Source organism: Didymella exigua, assembly GCF_010094145.1.
Source record: "Didymella exigua CBS 183.55 unplaced genomic scaffold M421scaffold_55, whole genome shotgun sequence".
Taxonomy (NCBI): Eukaryota; Fungi; Ascomycota; class Dothideomycetes; order Pleosporales; family Didymellaceae; genus Didymella; species Didymella exigua.
The window spans coordinates 99098-112843 of NW_022984829.1; the positions used below are offsets into that span (position 1 = coordinate 99098).

Sequence of the window (13746 nt, forward strand, 5' to 3'; positions counted from 1 at the left end):
ACCCACAAGGCGTGGCTTAGACGCGCGACAACTCATACCTAATCTGGCGCAACACAGCAGATCCACTAGTCGCCGTACAACCGCTGTGTGTCCACGTCTGAAACTCCAGGCACCGCCTGCGATTGGGCTCCGCGATGCCGGGCTGCAGGAACCGAGTACAAGCGCTTTGAAGGGTTCGTTTGAAAACAGAGCGTTTCGATGTTTCCACGCGCTTGCATTCGTCTAGGATACCGGTTGCATTCGTCTAGGATACCGGTTGCATTCGTCCAGGATACCGCTTACATTCGTCCAGGATACCGCTTGCATTCGTCTAGGATACCGCTTGCATTCGTCTAGGATACCGCTTGCATTCGTCTAGGATACCGGTACAAGCACGCCCCTGAAATACGACTCCACGCCAACGAAGCCCTCCTCGTCGAGCGAGTCCACGTGCCCGACATACTGATCTGGTCGTGTCACCACCACGCACCCGTTCTCCTTGTCAACCCCGTAGTTCTTGTATGCATCGCCAAAGCCCTCGTGGTAGCTGACATCATCGACAAATACGGAATCATAGTCCCAGCCCATTTTGCTGTCAAACGGATGCAAAACGTCTGGAAAATCACGCAGCAGCTCCACCTCGGTGCGCTTCGCGGCGTGACACGTCAAGAGCGCAACGCTCTTGTGGATGTGCGGGGCGAGGAAACCAGATGAGGTCAAGTGCTGGCAGAATACCTTCAAACGCGCCTGCTGCTGTGGACTCACCACGTTGCCCGCAAAGACGACGATGCGGAACCGCCCGTCACTTCTCAACTTCTCCTGGAATTCCCATGGCCGTGCATCTGATTGATTGAGCACCTTGTAGCTTGGGAACCGCATGCCGAGCTTGATGTTGGTCGCAAGCTCCTGCCTGCCTACGACTTTCTGGTGGTGCGTAGACGATACATCTGTGCCGTCTCCCTGGTCTGCAGAGCTTCCTGGCTTCGCCACTAGCATGCTCGTCCCGTAGTCGACAGAGAGGCCTGATGCAAACATGTTGCCGTTGAGGAACGCCTGCTTGAAGTCTTCCATGCTTACGCCCTCCTCATCCATGACGTCTTTCGCTGGACGTCCAGAGAACAGCCGCGAGAACTTGTGGTCGAAGTCAATGAGGTCCTGTGCAATTCTGCGCCGCTCAGACTGGTACGTCTTCAGGATCGAGGGCTGGGCAATGCCTTTGACCACCAGTCCAAGCTTCCACCCGAGGTTGAATGAGTCTTGCATGCTCACGTTCATGCCTTGGCCTGCTCACCGTTAGTCAACTGACACTGATAGGGCAGGTCAAAACCTACCGGCTTTCGGTGAGTGTGTGTGCACCGCGTCACCAGTCAAAAAGACGCGGTTCTTGTGATCGAAATTCGTCCCAACTCTCTGACCAATCTGGTACGCAGTGAACCAGTCGCAATATTCATACGTCAACGAGTACGGCGCGATGATCTTCTGAGCAGCCTTGATGATCGTCTCCGGGGTGATCTTGGAGCGATCAGCGCGACCTGATGCATCTGGCTTGATCTCTGTAAGCTGGATGTACAACCTGACCAGCTTCTCCTCGCGAGGGATGACCATAAGCGACCCCGAAGAAGCGCTGTGGACGGCGCAGCGGTTGCGGATATCGGGGAAGTCAGTAATCGGGACGATGTCCAGTACGCCCCAGATAAAGTCGGTAGGTTCGCCCTCGAGCTGGAACCCCAGCTGTCGTCTTGTCCAGCTGTGCGCGCCATCGCATCCGACCATGTACTTGGCCCTCACAGTCTCTGTTCCGCCCTTGTTCTCTCTTCCCTTGTTGATTAGGTCATCCGTATCGTCGTCCACCAGGTTGCTTCTGAACAGCCCATCGTTCACAGTCGGTCCATTCGCCTGAGCTGGCGCAGCTTCCTCATCTGTCAGATGTCTGAGTTGCACCTTGATGGGGTAGTTGTCCGCCGAATAGTCATCACTGCGTTCCTCATCGATCTCCAATGACTCTGGAAGCACGGCTCTCTCGACTCGTAGCCTGTCCTTGGAGTGCTTCTTGATATGATCGAGGAAGAAACGCTCAATACGGCCCTGATGCAGCACAATCTGGGTAAACCTGCTCAGTCCAGCTGGCACATCAGGAACACGGTCACTTCGCCTAAGCACACCGTCTTCGCCAGGATTCCACATGCACATCTCAATCATGTGGTTTGCTTCCTTCCAAGCTCGGTCCGCAAAGCCAAAGCTGTCGAAGATCTCTAGGCTGCGAAGTTGCAGCCCGTCGGCTTGGCCGGCGTAGATCTTGGTGCTGCGCTTGTCGACGATGCGGGCGTTGATGCCCATACGCGCCATCCACGCTGCCATCATCATCCTGAGGTCTTGTTAGCCGTGAGCTCCTGAGGGTAGTACTGTCCGGATCGCTCACCCAGCTGGCCCGGCGCCAATGATGAGCCTGCACCATGTCAGCAAGAGTTTCCCGTCAGTTGCGCTCGAGCATACACATCGCAGTTCGATTCCAGAGCCTCGGTGACTGCCATGCTTGCTGTTCAGTCCTCGTTGCAACAACGTGTGTCAAGATCCAAAGATCCAGCCTGCAGCAACTATCAAGCAGCACGACAGAGCAAATACAACAGTCGATGTGTCGACGTCTACTTCAAGAGCAGCCACCCAGGTCGAGCCCGTGATATACATTTGGCACGCCATAAGCTTCTCCGCCGTACTAGCAGGCGCGGCAGCACATCTCGGAGCTGCGACAGCCCACTTTGAGCGGGACACCCGCGTGCTGTTTGACCTGTTGCCCCACATCGCGCCAAGCCCGAATAAGGCTTCATGACGCTTTTGTCGGGTTCCGGGATTTGTGATTGGTGCGTGAAGGAGGCCGTACGGGCGAGGCGGACGTTTGTCAGGAGTTTGTCAAGATGGGAAAGCAGTGCAGGGATGTGGACGAATCCAGGCGCGAGGTGCCCCGCTGAGTTTTGGAGCTTCACTAAGACCGCAGCCTCACCCTTTTCTTTGCTCTTGGCGCAACTACGCTTCATATTGTCGCATGGTACAGCAATTTGTTAGTCTTCGAAAGGAAGTCATCGAGTCTACCGCATAAATCCAGTAGTCAGAAAATAACAAGAGGGGGGACTTTGTGGTGACGCGGGTATACATCTATCCGAATCAATGCCGGGGAGGCTGCCGATCCACTTATCACATGAACATCAGAACGTCAACTCATTCATCGGAAATCTGTCAATTGCCTCCTTGACTCTGCCTATAAAGTACTTACATCATTGTATTGGAACCACCATGAACCATGTCTTCTCACCTGAACAACGCCATTACCTCGCCGATGCCGCCCTTGATGCCGCCCTTGATGCCGCCCCTAATGCCGCCCCTAATGCCGCCGATCAGCCGGTTGCCACAGAGCGATTGCCAGGGAGGCCTAAGAAGAGCCGACAACAGATGATTGTACCTAAGGGCATGTACAAACCATCTCTAATAGCAAAGAGGAGAATCTAGAGCTGAGCCAGCAGCGGAAGCTGCAAATTATTGTGTACATTCTTAACACGAAGGCGTATGACGCGGAGTACGCCAATGGTGGGAGGAAGCAGAGGTGCTTAGAAGGGCTAGAGTAGAAAGGCTTTCACCGGCCTCTAACTCTTAGCTACCTGACCCAGTACTTCAAAGTTTTCAGCTCCACGCTGTCGGGAATATGGGCGGCTCGACATCAGATGGTACATCAACATCTACGCGATGACGCATTCGCTCCATCAGAGAACCCTACGTCATGTTCTGTGTTGACAAATTGCAACAATAATGACAAGACAAAAGAGATCGCAAGCCATTCCTGTGCGAGGTCTCATAAAAATATCCAACATAATACAACTACAACCACCACGATGTCTTCGTCAAACTACAACTTCAAACTGGCGCTCGTCACCGGCGGTGGAGGTGGCATCGGCAAAGCCCTCTCACAGCAACTGATCAAAGATGGCAAGAAAGTCATCATCGCAGGCCGCACAGAATCCAAGTTAAAAGAGTCCGCAAGGGAAATCGGTGCAACGGCATACTACGTACTCGACACCGGCCATGTCTCCTCGATACCCGACTTTGTTGAGAAGATCACAAAAGAATACCCAGACCTCGACTGCCTAGTCAACAACGCCGGCGTCCAGCGCCCGCTCGACCTCAATAAGATGGACGCAACTGAGTTCCTGCAAAAAGCGGATCAGGAAGTCGACATCAACATCCGCGGGCCCATGCATCTGGCGCTTACTCTCCTGCCTCACCTGAAATCAAAGCCCAATGCATTGATCGTCAATATCTCCTCGGTGCTGGGATTCGTTCCCTTCTCCATCATCAACCCCGTGTACAATGGAACGAAGGCATGGATGCACTTCTGGAGCATGGCGCTCAGAAAACAGCTGAAGAACTCCGGCGTCCGCGTTGTCGAAATCGCGCCGCCGACTGTGGCTACGGATCTGCATAGGGAGAGGGAGGACCCTGATGACAACAAGAAGGAGAATAATAAGGCTGCTTTGAGCGTGGAGGAGTTCATTGAGGAGACTGTGGGCAAGTGGAAGAGTGGCGAGGAGATGATTGCTGCGGGGATGGCGAACGGTATTGTTAACAGCTGGGAAGAGAGTATGGGCAAAGTGTTTGCGGAGAAGACCGGGTAGTCTCCAGAACTAGTCAAAGTGCTTGTGTACCTTCTGGAGTGTAAGTACAAGTAGCGTTTCGATCTGGATATTGCAGACGCAGTCCGCGCAATTTTTCGAAGATGTAAATCTGTCGCAGTAAGTGTGCAGTGCGCATAGAATTGAAGGATTGTACTGGAGTTGTATTGTATGACGCTACGAATAGTATATGTAGGCAGGTGGCTGTAAACAGCGCTAGTGCAAGAATAGAACAGCCTCTCATCACAAGGTGAGGTGCGACAGAGCGTTAGTGCAGGAGAGACACCAAACCGCGACAAAATCCCTCTCAACGTGCATAAGAGGGTACCGGTCCATCCATAAGATTGACAAGCACCACATGACAGCTTAGTCAATTACTTCATAAGTCACAGTCATTACCATGAGAGTCCGATCTATGCCCCGGAAATTCGTGCCCCACGTGCAAACGCATGAGCACGCGCGACCGCGTTACGTGCACGGACTTTGATGTTGGTGTTGTTTACATCCATCCCACTTCCCCGGCGCAAGACCGACCAGCCACTATCGCAGCTGCCACAGCTTTCAGGCGCAACGCCCCAGACCACGGTAACAATGGCGCCTCGCAATGCGCTCGCAAACATCTCCTTCACAGTCGATTCGGCATCGGAAGACGACATGACGCACGACGAGCTCAACGCAATGCCGACGCCAGACTCCAACACCGAAAACAAAGCACCCGCTCGCAAAGCGCGTGGGAAGGCTGCCCAATCGACTAAGGCGGTCTCTGCGATCAAGGCGACTGCTAAGGGCAGGCCTGCGACGCGTGTGACCGAGTCCAAGAAGAATACTGCTGCCGCAAAGAAAGCACCCGCAAAAGCTGATCGGAAGGCGCTGGCAGAGCGCAGGAACGGCAAAGATAGCGACGCCGAAGAGGACGACGAGCTGGACGCCGAAGAGGCTACAGGGGTTACAGAGCCTGTGAAGCCAACTAAGAGAGGCCAACCAGCCAAGGCGAAGAAGGCGCAAGAGGAGGAGGAGGAGCCAGCGGAAGAACGGACAGCGCCAGCAAAGCGAGGGCGCAAAGCAGCCGCCAAAGAACCCGTGGTGAAGAATGAGACGAAGGTGAAAACAGCAGCAAAGTCACGATCAACCAAGCGCGGCGCAGAGTCGGAGGTAGAGCCAGAAACTTTCACAATCCCTGAGACACAGGCTGAGCCAGAGGAGGACGCAATGGACATTGAGGACTCGCTTGACGTTGACGAGATACCCGAGAGCATGCCGCCTCCCCCACGGCCTTCAGCGCGACCGTCGGCGCGACGCACCGCAACATGCAGGACACGGCAGCCGTCGGTAACCGGGCGGCGAGCTGGAAGCGTGTCAGACACAGAGCACGACCCTACTATGCGGCGGAAGGTCGGAGATCTGGCCAAGAAGCTAGAGGCCATGACGGCCAAGTACGAGACGCTGAAGGACGTCGCAAGCTCAGGCAAGGAGTCCAGCTTCGAGCAACTGAAGAAGAAGACAGACCAAGTCGCAAAAGGTACGTCTTACAATTTCCTTTTCGCACGCCTCAGCTAATAAGACGCGCAGACCAGGACGCAGTCATCAAAGCCCTCAAGCAACAAGTCGCCGCCCTCCAATCACGCACCTCCGAACTCACGTCCCTCCACAAATCCACGGCCGCGCTCACAAAAATAAATACCACTCTGACTGCCGAGAACAAGAAGCTCGCCGACTGCTTGAACATTGCGCAGAAGGAGAACACCACACTCAACACCAAGCTCGCAGCTGCGCGCTCGTCAGGCCAGCCCGAAGCCAGGGTCCCCGGCAGCGCAGTGAAATCACGAACAACGGGTGTTGTGTTGCCGGGTAGCGCCGAGGCAGCCAAGGATGCAATGCTGCAGAAGCAGAAGGTGGAGATGTACTGCGACCTGACGAATCTGGTCATTGTCGGTGTGAAGAAGAACGAGGACGACGAAGACGTGTATGATTGTCTGCAGACTGGGCGGAACGGAAGTAAGTCATCACATCACCCTTGCGCTCTGTTATTTGGAGATACTGCTATTGCGATCTGTTGGTTGGAGACACTGCTAATGTTGTCCAGCACTGCACTTCCACCTCACCATCTCCGAGGGCGGCGAGAGCTACGCCGACACAGAGTTCATCTACCAGCCGCTGCTGGACGAGCAGCGGGACAAGGATCTGCTAGATCTGCTGCCGGATTACCTTACCGAGGAGATCAGCTTCCCGCGCGCACATGCTGCCAAGTTCTTCTCCAAGGTTGTCGATTCGATGAGCAAGCGCATTATTCTGGAGGATGAGGAGTAGGCGTTGTTTGCGCTTGAGCAAGTCGTTTGAGCGTGTCGTTTGCTATTTGGCTAGGCGCTTTGGCGTGCTCGGCTAGCATGGGCTGGGATTTCGGTGTTAGTCGGCTGTGTGATACCTGGTGTACTGGCTTGTTCCGTTCACTTTGAGCATTATGTTTGTTTGACCTTCACCTGCGCGCACCGAGTTTACATGAATTGAATAGCACCCATTAGTATGGGTCCTCCGTGGGAACGGTGTGCATCCTTTCGATGCTCATTCTCCATTGCAATGCTCCTTGTTGGTACAATTGGCGTATCTACAATTCATACTTCCTCCTCATCCCTCATCGACCATGGTATACATCTAGTTCTTTCCGGCGACCTTCTCCTCGGCCTTCTGGACGAACTTCCTGTGCCTTGTCAGTGCTATTCTCGAGTACCAATCGACCTGGCATTCGCTTGGCGGAGGATAGCATCTGGCGATGCGCTGCAATCGCGTGCTGGGGCGGCTTACTTGACGAAGCTCTCCTCGTCCTTGCTCTTGGCGTTGATCGGCGGCTGGGTCTTGTCGACCTTCTCGCCGCCGGAGAGGGAGAAGGCGGCGATGGAGAAGGTGGTTGCGAGGGTGGCGATCGCGAGCTGCCGGGTCGTTAGCTACGGCACATTGCAGCCGGTCCCTCCACGACAGCCAGCCCAGGCCCGTGCAATTGCATCGTCGGGTGCAAAGCCCAAGCTCAGAACACTTTGCGCAAGACGTTCTGCATTGCATTGCAGCTGTTGCGGGCCCAGAAACGGCATTGTGGAGGTGGAGCGAACTTTTCGCGGAGGTGCTCGGGGGTCACGTACGACGTGCGATCCAACCTGACGGCCGGCGATAGTGTACATGGCAACCATTTTGGCGGTGGGGGTGTTCGATTCGGAGTTGAGCGAAGGGTGATGGGGGCGCAATGGATGGACGTCGTGGAGCTGTTGATGGCGGAGAGGTGTGAACGGTTGCAGGTTGAGGCTTGGCAATGTGGCGCCCGTTGTGGCTGGTGGCTGGTGGCTGGTGGTAGCTGCGAGGAACGAGGAACGAGGAACGGACGGATGACGTCGGAGCTACCGCGTAGGCTGCTATCGTTGCACGCGAATAAGTTACTTGATGCTCCGGTCCTCCGTTGCGCGTGTCTATCCCTTTCTGTAGATTTGAGAAGTGTCAGAGTACTGCGTTGAGACAGCTCCAGCAGCAATGGCAAAGGACGATAAGCCTGTGATCGAGGAGGTCGACGGCGTGGAGCGCATCCGCAAGGAAGCTCGGCCAGACTTCTCAGTTCCTCCGCCGCGCAAACAGCTCCCCAAGGATGTTCAGGCCGTGCTGGACGATGACGAGAAGATGTGGGAGACCATCTCGGACGGACGGTACAGCAACATCTAGGACGCAGTGCTTAGAACTGTCACTGACACAACGCAGAGCTGATGATACCACCGACACATCCATCCGTTATGCCGCCTACGCCACCCGCATCCGTACCATCATGCTCTCGGCCCAGCGCTACGTGGCCTACACATCAGACATCGGCGAGTCGTTTAGACCAATCGCCCATCCCTACCTCGTCAAAGGCGCATACGCCGTGTCATGGCTCTACCTGACCGGCGATGTCGCAAATGAGGGCTACAAGGCGTATATCCGCAACCAAAAGGTTCTCCACCCCGAGAACTACCTCGACAGCCCCACAGACATCAACAAAGACGATAAGGAGAACAAAGACATGGCAGCGACCGGGCGTGCAACAGGCGTAGTGAACCAGGTGCAGCAGCTTGCGCAGAAAGCCACAAGTACCGAAGGTATCAAGCTGGGCGGACAGGGAAGTATTTTGACTGGTGGACAAGTTGTTGCGGGGAAAATACCGGCCATTGAGGACTACAGGGCTGTCATGGCGCAAAGGGCTATCTTCCAGGCTGTGGCATCCATGGGTCTGCCCGCCTTCACGATACACAGCATTGTCAGGTATTCTGGCCGCGCGCTCAAGGACGCCAAAAACAAGACGCTTCGAACATGGGGTCCCATCGGCGTGAGTACCCCTTCAAACCATGCCTACAGTCTGCTAACGATCTGCAGCTTGGTCTCGCAGCCGTCCCGTTCCTGCCATACATGTTCGATGAGCCAGTCGAGCACGCCACCGAGTGGCTGTTTTACAATGGTTTCAAGCTGGTTGGTGGAGAGAAGGCGGTCGAGGGCCGACCCGTCACTGGCGCCAAGGAGTTGAGGAAGGAAGAGAGCCAGGCCAACAAGCTGAAAGAGCTATGAGCATAACATACATGCACATGTACGCTTTTCAGACCTTGTGAGGCTCATCAATCTGACCCTCTCAGGCTACACTTAGTTCAATACATATCCACTTCGAATATCGATACGACCGAAAACAGTCTATTTCATTTGCTGACGTCGGTGGCAGCTCGGATCGCCACATGCACAGAAGGCCGTGGGGCGTTGAGTGCAATTTGTCTAGATCATCGTCCGTGTTCAGTTTTTTGCGCATTGTTGCAGCTCGTGACTCAGATGCGACGTAGTTCATTGATGGCCGCAACGTGGGCTGTCAGCGGTCAACAGTGACAGCTGCTTCCGCGAGTCGCCAGTACCATTGTGACCACCTCACTACCTCGCACCCACAATGAATGACGAGCTTTATACCACCATGCTCTACTTGTACTAAAGAGCCCGGAACTTTTCCACAGCAAGATCTCCACAGCCCACAGCAAGATCTCCACAGCCCACAGCAAGAAACATTCAACTACGATCACGACACAGAAACGATATGTGCTACTCTCAGTTCGTCAGCTCCAACGTGTGCGCCATGAAGCACGATCCCGCGATCGGCATGTGGCGCTACCGCACCAAGTCTGAGGGCTTCTTCGACCACGGCTGCTGGCAGAAGCGCACCACAGACTGTGCTCGCGCGCAGAGCCGCCGCGCACACTGTAGCGATGACCGTATGACGTATCCTGACTACCGCGACGTCATTGCCTCTGCCGTCGCTGCCGACGACCACTTCTTCATGTTGGATCCTACGCCGCATTGGAGGCGGGACGCTGACGACCAGCGCGTTCCGGATGAGCGCTGTGAGCGCTGCCGCCACCGGTGTAACCGCCGTAGCGGTCGCTAAGGGGAAGAACGATGGTGCAGAGCAGCGAGTGAGGCAATGCCTTTGGGTTACCATCTCCAGATCCATGCGGTGTAAGTCGTGTGAACCGAAGTAAGAATTCATGAACAACGACTGAGGCGTTTGGCTATTTGATCCGAAAGTTCGATGTTCTGGCGAAGCATGCAACGAATGGAATAGAAAAGAGTACAAGCAATGAAGAATGTATGCCGTGCAAAATATGATTGTAAATATATACAAACTTGCAAAGCTGACAATCGTGATGCTGACAAGTGTCGTAGCCAGGCAAGTAGGTACACTGTCTACGAATAAAGTGCAATAGGTTTCTGACGCGCGCGCTGGCGCCCACCTGGCCTTATAAGTGTTAGATGACCTCCTTCCTCGGACTCGATCAAGCAGCTAGGGTAGAGATGTGTTCTCATGGTAAAGACATGACTCCATCCCAAGCATCTCTCTCTATGCACAAGACGGACGATCTGATGTCAAGAAGTCGAATCAGCTCAGGCTACTCGAGAGGGCCTGAGAATTCAGCGACATGAAGGAGCATCATTCCATCTATGACTGTCAACGGCCCTATCGATGCGTGCTTCCACAACGCTTGCAGCTTGTCTAGCGCCGATGTTCGCCTATGAGTCCGCCGGAGGTGCGCGGTGGCCCGAAAATACCATGATAGCAAGGTTGATGATGGAAGATTACATTATTTACATAGCGTCAGCACGGCACTTTTCTTTTGCTCATGTATTGCAGCGTAGGGATGATGGCTATGTCGCCGCAAAAACGGCAGCAAGAACATGAATGAAAGTCGACTTCGAATCTGACTCGTCCGGTCCCCATTCGCCCGCTCAATCCGTTCAACCTCCCTTTCCTATTGCGCACTAGGTCGCCGCTTGGTTTGGTCTTGCTGCCAGCGCTCCGAAATCGGTCTCTAGATACCACAGTCTGCGACGTTATTTCCTACTCGTGTATCAAGACGCAAGTATGTCTAAGAATTTCGGTGACTTTGGCCTTATCGGGCTTGCGGTAGTTCGGCCTTCTGTATCAGCACATGGAATAAAAAGCAGAAATTCATACCTGCATCACAGGTTGTAGGGCAGAACTTCATTCTAAACATGTAAGCTGTTGATACTCTCTTGGCATATAGCACGAGCAGTACTTACAAAAGATTGCACCGCTCATGGGTTTCGCTTTAAGAACTTCTTCCGGTATTTAGTAAGTTGGACCGTTGATAAGCACGTAGGGAGGGATATGGACGCAGACTAATACACTGCTAGTGTTGCTAAGATAGATCGATTCTTGGACGCTGGTGGGGTCCATTTGCACTCGACAGTCGTGAATCTCGGGCTGATGCTGAACAACAGCCAAGAGCAAAACTGTTGTCGGTGCCTGCTCTGTTAAGGATTTTGTCTCATGATGATGCTTATGTTGGCTGGAAGGCCCTTTGATGACTTTATTGAGCGGCTCCTCAACAGGGGTAGAGTAGAGAAAGACGACATCATTATTGTTGATGGTGGCTTGTAGCCATATAGACACTACCCGCTGTACGAAATACCTGGCGGAAAAGGGTATCTGCGCTTTGGGCACTGGGGTTTTTGGAGGAGAGGAAGGTGCTTAATCTGGCCCCAGTATCATGTCTGGAGGTAATGAGAAGGTCTGGCCATATGCAAAAGTAGCGACTCCCTAGATCACTCGTGAGCTGGAGTTGATAATAACGCAGGATGTTCTCTGATTTATTTCTGCCAAGTGCGATGGCGAAGCCTGCTACTCCTGGTTATGCCTATTGCCCTAATCAAGGAGGCTGTCTTTGCTCGCTGCTTGAGCTTGCTTAAAGCCAGGCGCGATTGAGCAAGCAATCTACTGTATGGACTGAAGGCTAGTTCTACTAGTAACAAGCACGAGTTTATTAATTCCTATAAGTAAGCGCTGTACGGTTTAAAGACTATCTGTTGCGGTATCAAGTGCAAATGTAAAACATGTGTAGGCTGGCGGATGGGTAGGGTAGGGTAGGGTATAGGTATAGTCACGTGATTTATGGGTAGGAACTAGGTAGGGTACATGAGGTACCCTACCCAAACCGTTTGGGTAGGGTAGCACGTGACTGGGTATAGGTATAGGTAGGGTAGCACGTGACTAGGTATAGGTATAGGTAGGGTAGCTAGGTAGGGTCTAGGAATGGGTAGTTATTAGCAAAATCTAGGTTACTACTCTAGACTTTGTACTATTGTATACTTTAGAGCATAAGTATGTGATAATAGACTGTGATAATAAATTATAGATGCTTTTTCTTCTAAGTATTGTGTATGCGAAAGAATCTACTAGTACAACCTAGGGTTAGTTGTATACAAACTAGGTTAGTAATATACCCAAACCAAACCTATACCTAGCACGTGCTACCCTACCTATACCTATACCCAGTCACGTGCTACCCTACCCTACCTATAATCCGTGCAACCCTACCCTACCTATACCTATGGTCCGTGCGACCCTACCCTACCTATACCTACGTCCGTGCGACCTATACCCTACCTATACCCTACCCTAGGTACATGGTACCCATCCGCCAGTCTATATAGCAGGTAGGAAAACTACTACACTTAAGTAGCCTTTAGATAAAGAGCCTACTTCTACTAGGGGGGCAAAATGCCCTACATGTAGATAACGCTACTCTGTACAGGATTACTACTATATTAATTAAGATAGAGCTCCTAAGTAGGCTGGCGGATGGGTAGGGTATGCTTTTTTACGTTTTGGCTTATAGCTTCTTAACTAGCAGAGATACGCTTACATAATCTATTATTCGATAGAAGCGCCTAGTATTACGCCTTCTAATAAAAAAAGAATTAGCTAATTCCACCTAGTATTAGCTAAGTTATTAACACTACCTAGCAAAGTATACCTATTAATAGGTATGCTTGCTAGGTACCCCCCCTTTTTTAACCTTTTCTAGCCTCTAGCTTGTGCAGTTTAATAGTTATAACAAAACCCTCTACTACAGAAATGTAGAGGTAGTTTTTCTCTTTCTTTTAAGCCCTATTTCGCTAGAATCTATGTATTATTGACAAAGTTTTGAGGGGTACCCACGAAGGACGTTGGAGTATACCCATTCCGCCAGCCTAATACTGCTAACTATCTACTATAGAAGTTATTTATACTTAACTTAGGTTCTACCTATTATATTACTAACAACCCTAACTACATCTATAGGTTCTAATAGCTATTGCCTAGAGACTTTATATAGGCTAGGAATTCTAAGGTGCTAGTTAGAGGATATAGATTAATTAATCTACTCCTAAGGAGTAGAGCTAGGACAACTAAGGTCACCCTTACAGATGTGGCAATTTGCCTAGACCTGCTATGCAAATTAGTGTCCTTCTGCCTACTACAAAATAGAGGTATGTAGTAGGACATATAAGCAGACCTAACAACTCTCTAATAGACTGGCGGATGGGTACCATGTACCTAGGGTAGGGTATAGGTAGGGTATAGGTCGCACGGACGTAGGTATAGGTAGGGGAGGGTCGCACGGACCATAGGTATAGGTAGGGTAGGGTTACACGGACCATAGGTAGGGGAGGGGAGCACGTGACTGGGTATAGGTATAGGTAGGGTAGCACGTGCTAGGTATAGGTTTGGTTTGGGTATATTACTAACCTAGTTTGTATACAACTAACCCTAGGTTGTACTAGT

At 52.3% G+C, this 13746-nt stretch overlaps 6 protein-coding genes across 6 annotated transcripts; 2 read left to right on the forward strand and 4 right to left on the reverse strand.

Moving 5' to 3' along the window:
• Window positions 1–220: 220 nt before the first annotated feature.
• M421DRAFT_426182 (phenol 2-monooxygenase) lies at window positions 221–2690 on the reverse strand. Its single transcript, XM_033594323.1, has 4 exons — window positions 2473–2690; window positions 2399–2425; window positions 1311–2344; window positions 221–1262 (listed from the first exon to the last, which is right to left on the reverse strand). Exons 1-4 carry the CDS (start codon window positions 2508–2510, stop codon window positions 355–357), a joined length of 2007 nt encoding a protein of 668 aa, XP_033443333.1. The 5' UTR covers window positions 2511–2690; the 3' UTR covers window positions 221–354.
• M421DRAFT_333057 (uncharacterized protein) lies at window positions 2468–2898 on the reverse strand. The gene has a single exon (XM_033589398.1). The coding sequence runs from the start codon at window positions 2776–2778 to the stop codon at window positions 2545–2547; it is 234 nt and encodes a 77-aa protein (XP_033443334.1). The 5' UTR covers window positions 2779–2898; the 3' UTR covers window positions 2468–2544.
• A 962-nt stretch (window positions 2899–3860) lies between these two features.
• On the forward strand, window positions 3861–6944 carry M421DRAFT_104670 (uncharacterized protein; the record flags this gene model as incomplete). Its single annotated transcript, XM_033587053.1, has 4 exons — window positions 3861–4605; window positions 5203–6156; window positions 6207–6632; window positions 6721–6944. The coding sequence occupies 4 exons, from the start codon at window positions 3861–3863 to the stop codon at window positions 6942–6944; spliced, it is 2349 nt and encodes a 782-aa protein (XP_033443335.1).
• A 342-nt stretch (window positions 6945–7286) lies between these two features.
• On the reverse strand, window positions 7287–7816 carry M421DRAFT_9989 (uncharacterized protein; the record flags this gene model as incomplete). The annotated part of the gene is made up of 3 exons (XM_033598815.1): window positions 7287–7332; window positions 7437–7561; window positions 7769–7816. The coding sequence occupies 3 exons, from the start codon at window positions 7814–7816 to the stop codon at window positions 7287–7289; spliced, it is 219 nt and encodes a 72-aa protein (XP_033443336.1).
• A 111-nt stretch (window positions 7817–7927) lies between these two features.
• M421DRAFT_426187 (uncharacterized protein) lies at window positions 7928–9325 on the forward strand. Its single transcript, XM_033594324.1, has 3 exons — window positions 7928–8320; window positions 8373–8973; window positions 9021–9325. The coding sequence occupies exons 1-3, from the start codon at window positions 8151–8153 to the stop codon at window positions 9207–9209; spliced, it is 960 nt and encodes a 319-aa protein (XP_033443337.1). The 5' UTR covers window positions 7928–8150; the 3' UTR covers window positions 9210–9325.
• Window positions 9326–9477: 152 nt separating this feature from the next.
• Window positions 9478–10292, reverse strand: M421DRAFT_333138 (uncharacterized protein). Its single transcript, XM_033589399.1, has one exon. The coding sequence runs from the start codon at window positions 10165–10167 to the stop codon at window positions 9700–9702; it is 468 nt and encodes a 155-aa protein (XP_033443338.1). The 5' UTR covers window positions 10168–10292; the 3' UTR covers window positions 9478–9699.
• Between the last annotated feature and the right edge of the window lie 3454 nt (window positions 10293–13746).

Excerpts from the sequence above, each read along its gene's own strand:
- M421DRAFT_426182 (XM_033594323.1), bottom strand. The coding sequence starts at position 2,510 with ATGGCAGTCACCGAGGCTCTGGAATCGAACTGCGATGT. Across the intron at positions 2,345-2,398 it reads ATTGGCGCCGGGCCAGCTGG|GATGATGATGGCAGCGTGGA; the intron begins GTGAGCGATCCG and ends ACAAGACCTCAG. Across the intron at positions 1,263-1,310 it reads CACACACTCACCGAAAGCCG|GCCAAGGCATGAACGTGAGC; the intron begins GTAGGTTTTGAC and ends AACGGTGAGCAG.
- M421DRAFT_333057 (XM_033589398.1), bottom strand. The coding sequence starts at position 2,778 with ATGTGGGGCAACAGGTCAAACAGCACGCGGGTGTCCCGCTCAAAGTGG.
- M421DRAFT_426187 (XM_033594324.1), top strand. The coding sequence starts at position 8,151 with ATGGCAAAGGACGATAAGCCTGTGATCGAGGAGGTCGACGGCGTGGAG. Across the intron at positions 8,321-8,372 it reads GAGACCATCTCGGACGGACG|AGCTGATGATACCACCGACA; the intron begins GTACAGCAACAT and ends GACACAACGCAG. Across the intron at positions 8,974-9,020 it reads GAACATGGGGTCCCATCGGC|CTTGGTCTCGCAGCCGTCCC; the intron begins GTGAGTACCCCT and ends AACGATCTGCAG.
- M421DRAFT_333138 (XM_033589399.1), bottom strand. The coding sequence starts at position 10,167 with ATGAATTCTTACTTCGGTTCACACGACTTACACCGCATGGATCTGGAG.